The sequence below is a fragment of the Antennarius striatus genome, chromosome 1, assembly GCF_040054535.1.
Source record: "Antennarius striatus isolate MH-2024 chromosome 1, ASM4005453v1, whole genome shotgun sequence".
NCBI classification, from domain to species: domain Eukaryota; kingdom Metazoa; phylum Chordata; class Actinopteri; order Lophiiformes; family Antennariidae; genus Antennarius; species Antennarius striatus.
In genome coordinates this window covers 19,450,439-19,461,918 of record NC_090776.1, presented here as the reverse complement: position 1 = coordinate 19,461,918, position 11,480 = coordinate 19,450,439, and the positions used below count along the sequence as shown (strand labels likewise).

Here is an 11,480-nt window from a genome sequence, read left to right as displayed (position 1 = left end):
CTGGGACATGTTGGGTGTGATGACGGAGACTTTTGTCAGCGATGAAAACCAGACATCAGCCGCCTGTGTGTCCCGATGTTTGCATGAACGCATTGAGGAAACAATCACGCGTGTATCAGAGCTCTGTGCACGATCATGTGAACACAGACGTGCGTTTGTCATTGTCCAGGTCTCCACGTGTTTGTTTAGGCTCGGCTCGGCGGACCCGGCATGTGGATCACGTTTCTCATTTGCGTTTTCCAGGCCGGTCTTTTGTGTACAGAACATTTTATTCATACAGACATGAGATTCAAGCTGCTATTGAAGCTCTATCAGTGAGAGCTTTCACCCTTCTTGACCTTAACCCTTACAGCCCTATGATCGTGCCCCTGTGATCAGATCACATGATGTTTTTGAAACATTCGTAACAAATTAAGTCTGTCACGTGCATTGCTGTACACATGTTTACGTTGACAGTATAGATGTGAAACTGTCTTTCGGTTTTTATTTGGAGCCGACTGACAATGGAAAATGTGACGCAAACATGCCTCACGATTTGTGCATTTCACGTTGCACTGTGTCTTATTTTGAAAAACTCCTTTCAAGAGTGGCACAAGTGACATTTTTTTTCCATTTTCCAATTTGACTGTGTGTCTATTTTGGCCCATAAAACTCCTTTGAAGACTGGCATAAGTGACACAAACTGTAAATAATTATATTAGAAGCCTATGGCAACCTTTCAGGAGCTCAAAATCAATTCGATGAGCATGTTTTTGGTTTTTATGTGCAATAAAATATTTTTTTTTCCATTTCCGAATTTGACTGCGTGTCTATTTTGCCTCAATATGTCAATATAATAAGTTATAGGGAAATAAAAACCATCTCTTCATATAGCTGAAGTTATACTAAAGATATACATACCAAGCATGGGTATGTTAAATCATTTTTAATGTGGTATATACATACATATCAAAGGTACCAAAAAACGACCAAAATGGGTCAGGGCTGGAAGGGTTTAAGTTAAGTTCTAGTCCAATACTTGATATTTAATAGACAGAATTTCTACCGTTGCAGCACAAACTGTGTCATTTCAGCTAATGTCAGAGGCGATCAGACATTTTTGCGGCCTTCGCCGGTCGTTGGGTTTGATACCATCTCCTCTGTCGGCCCGCGTCCAAGGATGTTGAACGTTTTTGGACAAAGCGCCACATTATTATCTCCACATCGTTTTGTCTTGTTTTGCAATAGCTCGGATAGATTTTCAGCCGGGAAAAAAAAAGAGTGGAAGTCGAAAAGTTTTCTTTCACAATTTGAAACACACGTATACCGACAGCGGCTGGTTGTTTTGGCGCCCAGTTTAGGTTTCCATTTCCATCCAAATTGATTTGAATCTAAACACGGGGTAAACATGACACGTTCCATCTTCTCCACGGCGAGACGTATCGAAATTTAGAAAAGAATGATGCACGATTTAGCATCCTGTCGTTTTGACGTGAACGGTTTTGATTCCATGTTGTTCTTGCCATACATTTGTGTTTACAACGCTGATTTTTTGAGAAACGTTGGGATGAGCTGAAGAACAAATAAACACGGAATGTGTGTGTTTGAAAACTACATTCGTGTTTCACAAAACTAACCTCATACGAGGACTGAACTTTTCAAGGATGCTCATTTCATACCCAATCACCATGATAAGGCCTGTTAGCAATTTACCTTTTTTCACAAACAACATTCTGGGTCTTTTGTTGATCCATCAAATTCAGAATAAGCACAAAAATCAACGGAGTTGACGAAGCAAAAAATTGAATTTGTTGTTTTTGTATTGTTTTTTACTTGTGTCAGAAACATTTAGCGAATTAGCACATGCTAATTTAGTTTTCTTTACGACTTCCAGCGTCCAAACTTTCTCGACACTGGGCCTGTAGCTCAATAAACTTCATCTTTACTCAAAAAAATTCTTTTTTTCAACTGATTTCACATCTTGCAGTCATTTAGTGAATGCCACAGTAGATCTTGGAAAAGATTTTCCTTCCTTTGCCGACCTTTAATGTTTCCCTTCTATAAAAAATCTTGACTTGAACATGCATTTTGTTTCGTCAGGTTTTTTTTTCTCTGCAGAAATGCTAAAAGAAATCAAACAATTAGCCGATGATTGATAAAGCGGTGAAAGTTCTGACATTTTCTGCAAATTATGTACCTGAAACACGAGCGCTCTTCTAACTGAGCATGACTGACAGATGTTTTTCTAAATATAGTTCTAGAAGTCCTCCTAAGTCTGTGAGCCTCAGCTGGAGTTTCATCCCCAATCTGATTTCCTGCGATGCCTCCTGGGCCAGACTCTGCAGGACAGAAGTGCCAGGTCTGCTCTGGTTTCATGCTGCCAGATAAAATCTGTTTGTGTGCTGGATTCCCATCACACAGCAGACCAGGCTAGCGCTGACCCGGTCCTAAAGTTTGGGCTTCGGGAGCCGACACTAGTCACGCAATCAAGAACAGGAAGTCAAAGGTCATGTCTTACCTTCCCTCCATCTTACCACGCAGCGAATTCTTCAGAGTGACAGCTCAACATCCACCGACACAGACAGACTTCTTCTCCTTATGCGTCGGAGAAGTTTCAACATTAAAATGTGGAGATGAAACCAGGTCACTGTCATTCAAAGAATTCTTTTAAATAAACACTTTATTCCCTTTTCGTCTGTCAATAAGCAACGATGCATGAAAAAGATATCTCCTACCAAAAGAAGAGTAAACATTAATGGTGAAAAAGTGGAACTCATACATTTTGTTTTATGTGAGTTTTTATTCATGTTAGATCAAATCAAATTTGTTGAACAATACAGAAATACTTTCCATTCATTTAATAAAATCTATTTAATCCGGGTCATGACTACTGATAAACTGTCTTATTAATCCCATAAACTTTCTCTTATAACTGCTTTCATTTCACACTAAACTAAAGCTGTTATTATTCTGGTTCTTTCTTTTTTTTAATCAAACACACACTTTTGCCTTCACAGATAGCAAAAGAAAATAAATTACACAAACTGTTCTTGAACTATAAAATACACAAATCATGTGTTTGAAGTTAAGCTCAACATCATCAATTCTGAATAGGCTCCCATTAATATCAAATCCTCATGTCTTTCTTGTGGCGTTCGGATTCAGATCAACAACTGGCAACGAAAAGAAACCTAAACTTGGGAACAGCAAATGCGAGCAGAAAAAACACAAGAGTTCCATAAGTGACTTTATTCTATTGCTGTAGATATGGAAATAATCAACTTATTCACTGAAATATTACTTGACATTAAATGTAATATTTCTTTTAAACTATATATTATATATAATATTAATAAATGCTTAAGATTTATGGAACAATTTTTAAAAAATACATTTCTCTTAAAAGTAAATGACATATAACTAAAAATAAACGCTGCTCATCGTCTACTGGAATGGCTTGACTGGAGACTCTTGATAAATGATTGTACCAGAGTTCTGTGTTGTAAACTTCTCAACCTTATTACAACAAATAAATAAATAAATAAATAAATAAATAACTTAAAAAGCAGGAGCTTCAAACTGCAGTGTGATGAATAATTACCCAGCTGTAAAGCAGTAATGGAGGTGTTTTGGTGATGCTTGTAATACCTCTGTAACACATGTGGCCTATGAATTATTAATGTTGTCTAACTGAAGACAGAGACTGTGAGTGGAAAAAGGTCTGGAAGCAAACCAGTTCACCTCTGCATTTTTGGTGACTCATCAAAAAAAACTAAAAACTCTTTTGAGATACTGTCATAGTTAAGATGAGTGATGGTGAAGAAGGTCACGGACAAAGATAAATGACTTGAAAAAGACAGTAGAAATAAAAGAAAGAAGGGCTGCAGATGAATTCCTGTACTTACCTAGTGGTCATAGGCCAAAGATTTTATGGGGCTCTGGTGGATTTTCAAACAATAAATCCTCTGCACATATTTAATTGAGTCAAATATGCTGCAGCGAAGATGCTATGATGGATGCATGGATGATGGATGCATGGATGATGGATGCAGGGCCATTATTTGGCAGCCAGATCAGAGACATACAGAAATCCATACACCAGGAGCTCACTTAGACATAATGTACCTGCCATCAGAAAGGAACCCGAATCCTAATGGATTAAAACCAGGTTAAAATATTAAAACAATTTAAAGTTAAATGTAGAACTTTATCCAGTAGTTGCTTCCATTTTTTCATTTCAGTTTATCATACTTTTGTGTCCATTTTCACCAAAGGACAAGCTACAAAAACCAAGAACAACTATTTAAACAATTTTAGTAACACAACAGGGAATAAACACGAGAGAATATCGTAGTACTGAACACAACATCTCGCTTAAGGTGGTTTTCCTGCACCTGACCAGTAAAATTGAACACTTGCGCCATCTTTTGTTCATTTTGTGCAATTACAAGGAGACTTCCCCCTTCAAACTCAGTAATTACAGCGTGTGTTACATTTACAGTCACGCATGTTTAAGAAATAAGTTCATCATGGCGCAAAATAATCCACAAACAATAAAATTCTGAAAGCTGACATTTGCATGCCCTGTGTCATTCTGGGATTTAGGTGTTAGCTGATCATGTAAATATAATGTAAATGTATTATACTTGTATTATACTGTATTATACTGTATTATACTACTAATACCAGGAGGGAAATTGATAGTACACACTAGATCACACTTTTAGTTTAATCGGGGGTATTTAGCATTTATAGGATTATTCCAATATGTGGGCAGAATTAATTTGAAAAAAATAAATAAATAAATGAAATATTTAGCCTTGTAGTTATTATGGGGGGAGGCTTTTACCAGTATTTGAATTATCTCATTTGGTCTGAGCTATTTACAGATAATATACACTGAAGTCCTGTTCAGTGAACATTATCTGTAAAGAATTTACCTGTAACTGACTAAATAGACAAGCCTACGTAATAAACAAACAAACAAACAAATAGACACACATACACATTTATGACAGGGTTTTCATTTGAATGTCACTGTTTCTAAATTTGTCCAATTGCAAAATAATTTAATATATCACACCATTTTTATGCATGAATTGAAAATAACATTTAAACAAAAATAGAATCCCATAATTATTACAATTACTGCGTAATTAGTAGAGTATACCGTATTAAATGAGATACGAACAGTACTACAACATGTTTTACTGTCAGGCATTCTTGTGGTCAGCCAGGGGTCCTTATAGCCGCCACCGTTAGCTCAGCAGCAGCTAGTCAGCTATTGGATGGTGTGAACCTGAGCATCCTTCTAGAAGAAATAGAACTGAAACTAAAAGATACGGTCACATATCTTACAAATTGTGCCGGTCAGAAAGTTACCGTCAAATTGCACAAAGGGAATCTCTTCGAAGACAAGAGTATAAAGGTAGAAATCCATGTCATCACCGAAAAATGTCTTTATTTGTTAAAATAAATCCTCTTTGGTCGTTTTTTACTCGAGACGACTGTCTGCAACGCGTCGTCGCAGCGGGATTTCTCTTTATAAACGCTGTAGAAAAGAGTAATTTATATAGATATTTCCACCTCAGGTATTGGTCTATTTACTATTTAAATGAAATCGGATCAATTTTATGTATTTGCCGTGTAACGTTCACGGACACGTTAGCTTCTCAGCTAACAATAGAACAAGGAGATGACAAGTGTTCCAGGTTTATTAAACGAGTAGACCGATGCTAGCTAGCGGACGTTGTTTACCTCTCGTCAGGGAAAGGCTAACTTGTAAATAGGACAAAAATGTAAAAGTTTAACATTATCTGAGACCAGGTTAGTCTTAGTTACGTGTTGCTAACATCTGTCAGGAAGATTAGCAAGTATGTGGACGATAAGGTTTTTGACGTGGAACAGACAACCGACATTTTAATGTGCGCTAACTTCCTCACTCAGGATCTAATCTACTTTATGTCTCTGTCTTCAGTTAACCAGCTAGTTTAATGTTAGTTAATACTAGCAACTTAACCGCTATTTATTGTTGTAGTCATAATTATTTTATTCCCCAAACGAAAACAAATGCTAATTGATGTCTTCAACACGTTCTTGTCTCCAGACAGAATTAATCGAACTTCTGTTTTTAATGTCAAGAAAATCTAATAAGAAAATCTGATAAGAGTTCGTATTTTAGACCTATCGATAATATCAATAAAAGGCTGGAATCCCATGATGAAAATAATCACCCTGTTGTTGTTTATTATGGATGAGAAAACATGAATAATCTATTGTCGATTCACCTCTGATAGATTCAAGGTGACGTCATTCTCTGGAGGTGTTGATGACCTCCCACGAGGTCAAACACCTGGAATTTAGTAATCATAAGAGCAGCACTACTTATAACATAACATTCCCTGCGCTGCAGTTATTTTTGAGACTTTTTATCCTCCTACATGGAACACATGCCCGTACGTTCGCTACAGCGTTCTGTCTCATATGTTGTCCTGCAGATGCCTTCAGTGACGGTTGGTAACAGTGCTGTCCAGTCTGCCTTTCCAGACCTGGGGAATGGCAGTCACTTTGAGACGATGAAGCAGATACTTGGCGTGATGGACAAGAAGGTTCGCAACATGGAAAAGAAAAAGGTAATTTTAGTGGAATAAAAATCCTAATATCATATTATAATCTGTCATAACCCAAAGAAAGCTGTGAGATTTGTACGCTTTGGTTGAGTGAATGTGATTAGTGAATAATAATATACCAAAGAGAAAATAAGCTGGATCTCTTAAAGGACTGAACTAATTCTTCTGCTATACAACAGTGGTATGTGGGCTCAAGTACAGTAAATAAATGGTCCCTGAACTCAAATATCTAATTTGAAGTATTTTTGTTTCTTTTATTTGAGCCTCTTAAATTTCACATTGTCTGTTTCTCCAGTCCAAACTGGATGACTACCAGGAAAAGAAAAATAAAGGAGAACGACTGAATCAGGATCAGCTGGTAAAAAGGAGCAGAAGTTGTAGCTTCTGATTATTTTTTTTTAATTGGAGTTGCTACAATAAATTCAAACACAGTGATATACAATTGTACCTTCTTGTTCTCCCATGAAACGCCTGAAGGAAGCCTTGTCAAAGTATCAAGAGATCATCAACAACCTTGAGTTTGCTCGAGAATTGCAGAAGAGCTTCCTGGCGTTGGGCCAAGAGGTGAGTCCTGAGCGATGATTGTTTTCTTAACTTGTAATTTTGGTGTGAATGCTGGAAGCATAGCGTAGCCGTCTGTATTCAAATATAAGCACTGACAGATTCTAACTTCAATTATGACGCAGCAAATGAATCTACACTCAGCTGATGTTGTGAGCTAAATACACCTCTGAGGCGTTTACTAATTGGTGAATTCGTAATTGGTGAATTCTTTTTCATCCATTTATATCAGTGGAGATTTAAACATTTAACAACTGACAAATGACTCCTTCAGCTGTACTTCAAATAAATTAAAACTAGCTATTTGGTTTACCCTCAGCTTCTGAATTAACCTAACACAATTTCTCCTTTTTTTTTATTTTGAGCTCATATCATTTAATTGTTAAATCATTAACATTTAACGGCTCCAACCAGGAATAATTTCCTGTATTTTTATGTTTCTTAACCTGTTATAACTGAGATCCATATCGCTGTAACTTCAGCAATGTGGATCAAAGTTTTTACGGTTTCCCATTCCTTTGCTAACAGTATGATTCGTCACACAAGTGTTGATGATCTTAGCATTTCTTACAGGACGCCTGAAAGACGTTAGTGTGTGTGTGTTCAGGTTCAAAAGGCGGTGAAGAAGTCTGCGAGACGGGAGCAGCTGCAGCGGGAGGAGGTGGAGCAGCGGAGGCTGAAGACCGTTCTGGAGCTTCAGTTTCTACTGGACCAGTTGGGAGACGATGGCGTCCGACAGGAGCTCAAGCGCCTCGATGCCTCTGGTTCCTCGTTGCTGACTGAAGCTGAACTGTCGTCCCTGGATGAGTTTTACAAGCTGGTGGGACCAGAAAGGAACAATGACATCAGGTGCGAGCGACCCCGTTTGAAGCGTTTGTAGAGTTTCTATACCGTATATTAAAATGGAGGGCCAATAGTTTTCTACCAAACAGTAAACTTTACCTGTTGTGCAATTTAAAGATTGACTGCTCAGTATGAAGAGGCATCACTACACTGGTGGGAGCTGCTTGAGGGTAGAGACAAAGCTGTTGCAGGTAGCACATGTAAGTATTTCCACAGCTGGTGATCCCCACCGCTGACACAGGTGATTACATCGTCTGTATGCGTGTCGTTAAGCCTGGTTTTCTGACCCCGCCGTCGTTCCAGACAAGTCACTGAAGGACCTGCTGGACAAAGTCCTGCTGAGCGGCTACTTGGACAGAGCGCAGACTCACCAGAATGGGACGTGTGAGGAGGAGGAGGAGAAACCGGAGGAGCAGGCTGTGGTGGCCGAGGCCAAGGCTGGGATGCAACCATCAGAGCCTGGTGAGTAACGTGTGTGTGTGTGTGTGTCTGTGTGTGTGTGTTATGTCTTTATTCTGTTTAATATATTTTCCTTTCATCCAGAAGGATCAGCTGCTGAAAAATACGCAGAAGCGGTTAAAGTGGAAACCACAGAGGTGATATTTCTCCTGGAGTTGCATAATCTTTAGTCACGCACCCGTATCTGGGGGGGGGTGAGTAATTCATGCTTGTTTTTCTTGGGTTGCAGTTCATAAACAGACAGTTCATTCCAGAGACGACGTACGGCTGCACAGACAAAGAGCAGGGCGAGGACTGGACCGTGGAGGCTCAGGTAGACCGTTACCCTGTTGGTCTTTGATTTTGCCGTGCGTTCGTCTCAACTTTCTGTATTCTTGCGCTCTGTGTGGAATAGATGGTGAATTCCCTGCAGAACCCGCCCCCGGCCCACCTCGATACGGAACCGGTTGCTCCCATGAGCCACGTCGCTGCCTCCCCAGCCAGCGACCCGGTTGTGAGAAAACAGGCTGTTCAGGACCTCATGGCCCAGATGCAGGGGACGTACAACTTCATGCAGGTAAAAGCTGCCGCATCCGGCCTGGAGATGGAAAGTGAATGTGTTCTTTACCGATTCCTGCAGCGCTATATTCCTGCAGCAGGTGCAAAGAAAACAGTTTGAACACAGTATCTCGTAAGACGGTTAAAAACAGTATTTATGGGGCATTTGTTAAAACTAAATTGACCCGAAAATAAAAGAAGCTGCTCAGGATGAGCTCAGAGGAAAAAGTCATGCCTGTCTGATTCTCCCAGGATTCCATGCTGGACTTTGATGGCCAGGTTCTGGACCCGGCTATCGTGTCTGCCCAGCCCATGAAGCCCGGCCAGACGGTGGACCTGCAGCAGCTGGGCTGCCCCTCAGGTAAGCAGCAGGATCTGAACAGGTGGGTCAGAACCTGTGGACATCCTGAGAGTCGAATCCACCTGTTAGACGCGTCCGACACGCCCCTCACTCACTCACTCTGGTGTTCTCTTCCCCAAACAGCCCTGTCCGAGTCCAGACTTCCCCAATCCGGTGGCGTGTCTGGCCGACAGGAGTCCACACAGGTGAGGGGAGAGGACACGCCCCCAGTTCGGGCGTCCGTTATGTCCGTGTGAAAATAATAAGGTAGAATGGAGTCAAAGGTGGAAATGGAAATCCAAAAATCACCTTTTGTTTCTCCTCCTTCTGCGTCCCCCCCTTCTCCCTCCCCAGGCCTTGATGTCTCTCTCGTCCGAGCCTTCCCCTGCCCCGTGTTCCCTGTCCCCCGCCTTCTCACCCGTCTCCAAACCCTCCCACACCGGTGGCATCAATGTCAACGCTGCCCCATTCCAGTCCGTGCAAACGGTACTCATCCCACCCGGGACCAGTTTAACCAGTTAACCAATCAGCAGTGACCGTGTGTTTATTTAGGGGGGGGTAATCGATTGATTGGTTATTCTGATCGTTCTTTGAGTGATGCAAACACGCGCCACAGTAATTCCCTCTTCTTCAACACCTGTAGATGTTTGTTGGGACGGATGCGTGACCTTGTTGTGACCTTCCCCCCCAGGTGTTTAACTTGAACGCACCCGTACCCCCGTCCACCGATGGACAAACGGACCCCCTGAAGCCACCGCCTCCGTTCCCTGGGGGCTACGGACCGGGCTTCAGCCCGTCGGACGGCACCGTGGACCAGCCTGACATCCCACAGGAGACGTTACAGTCAGGTGGGGGCGGTGGGCGTGGAAAAGCTGCTGACTCAACAGAACCAAGGGGGGGTGATGGACTAATTCTTCATTTCTCTGCAGTTGTGAGTGGATTTCAGCCCCAGGACCAGGCGATGCCATCAGCAGGGGGCCACGAGGAGCCGCCGTCAGGTGCAGGCTTCGGGCAGTCGGGGCAGTCCTTCTACAACAGCAGGGCTCTTTCCAGGGGGGGGCCCAGGAACTCTCGCACCGTAATGAACGGATACCGGGGCTCCTCAAATGGATTTCGAGGTAGGAGTTTCCCGCCTCTCGTTCCGCGGCGTCACCATTGTTTAACGACACAATTGGTTGATTGTGATGTCTTTGGTCATCAGGGGGATACGAAGGGTATCGACCCCCGTTTTCAAACACCCCCAGCAGCGGCTATGGCCAAACCCAGTTTAACACATCTCGAGACTATTCCAGTAACGCCTATCAACGGGTAAGACTCACATCCGTCACTGTCCGAACGTGTCTTTCTGTACTTTTATTTTTATGTTTTTAAAGATCACACGGTAAGTAAATATTTATTTCACTTCTTCAAGGAAGGATATCAGCAGAGCTACAAGAGGGGGGCCGTCCCTGGACCTCGAGGTCTGTCTCGAGGAAACGCTCAAGCAATGCGATCCTAAAGACCATCTCGTCACACTATGATTAACATTCAGGATTTTTGAATGTTTTCCCCCCTCCCTCCCCATCCGACTCACTTTTATAACAATATCTTCTTTCTCATCGGTAATCTTATTATTTTAACTCCCGGCTTGCTGCTCAGAGCGCGCCGGCTTCGGTCTGTCTAGATCCTCTTAACGTTTTAACACAAAATGCTGAACTTCACCACACGTAGGTTTATCAGCACGTCTGTGTGATATAAAACAATAGATATTCCTGTAAACTTGAAAGATTTCATTAATTTATTTTTTGTACAAAACAAATGCAAAAAATACCCGCTGTCGATCGGATTCCGTGAGAACGATATTCCTCCTTTTTCCTGTGCTGTCAGACACTTTTTCCTCTCGATCATTATCGCATTTAACTTTTTTATTTGTACCCATATCTCACCTCTTGCACCATCACCTGTTTGTATGCTGATGTTATTGGTTGAGACTGTTTCAATAAAATTGTGTTCTACTACCCTCCGCTCAAGGATTAACTGCTTTATTGCGAGAGTTTCCTTTTGAGGCTCTAGATTCTGTTCCATAAACGGATGCTTTTCACGTTTTTGTTGGGTGGGAGGGGTTTGGAAAGAGTGGTGGTCTCACTGTGTAG

At 41.4% G+C, this 11,480-nt stretch overlaps 1 protein-coding gene across 3 annotated transcripts; it reads left to right on the top strand.

The window, feature by feature from the left end:
- Positions 1 to 5,257: 5,257 nt before the first annotated feature.
- caprin1a (cell cycle associated protein 1a) lies at positions 5,258 to 11,345 on the top strand. 3 transcript variants are annotated; one of them, XM_068342563.1, is made up of 17 exons: positions 5,258 to 5,407; positions 6,477 to 6,611; positions 6,904 to 6,966; positions 7,086 to 7,172; positions 7,777 to 8,018; positions 8,130 to 8,212; positions 8,316 to 8,474; positions 8,559 to 8,608; positions 8,701 to 8,784; positions 8,866 to 9,027; positions 9,261 to 9,369; positions 9,493 to 9,554; positions 9,703 to 9,834; positions 10,040 to 10,196; positions 10,278 to 10,466; positions 10,550 to 10,656; positions 10,764 to 11,345. In XM_068342563.1, exons 2-17 carry the CDS (start codon positions 6,477 to 6,479, stop codon positions 10,866 to 10,868), a joined length of 1,926 nt encoding a protein of 641 aa, XP_068198664.1. In that variant the 5' UTR covers positions 5,258 to 5,407; the 3' UTR covers positions 10,869 to 11,345. The 3 variants fall into 3 exon arrangements, with proteins under 3 accessions (XP_068198664.1, XP_068198578.1, XP_068198746.1); XM_068342477.1 differs by having other exon boundaries at positions 8,556 to 8,608; XM_068342645.1 differs by having other exon boundaries at positions 8,556 to 8,608; positions 10,760 to 11,345.
- The last annotated feature ends 135 nt before the right edge of the window (positions 11,346 to 11,480 follow it).

Coding starts and splice junctions, on each gene's coding strand:
- caprin1a (XM_068342477.1), top strand. CDS start 6,477: ATGCCTTCAGTGACGGTTGGTAACAGTGCTGTCCAGTCTGCCTTTCCA. Junction 8,213..8,315: donor AGCTGTTGCAGGTAGCACAT/GTAAGTATTTCC, acceptor CCGTCGTTCCAG/ACAAGTCACTGAAGGACCTG. Junction 8,475..8,555: donor GATGCAACCATCAGAGCCTG/GTGAGTAACGTG, acceptor CCTTTCATCCAG/AAGGATCAGCTGCTGAAAAA.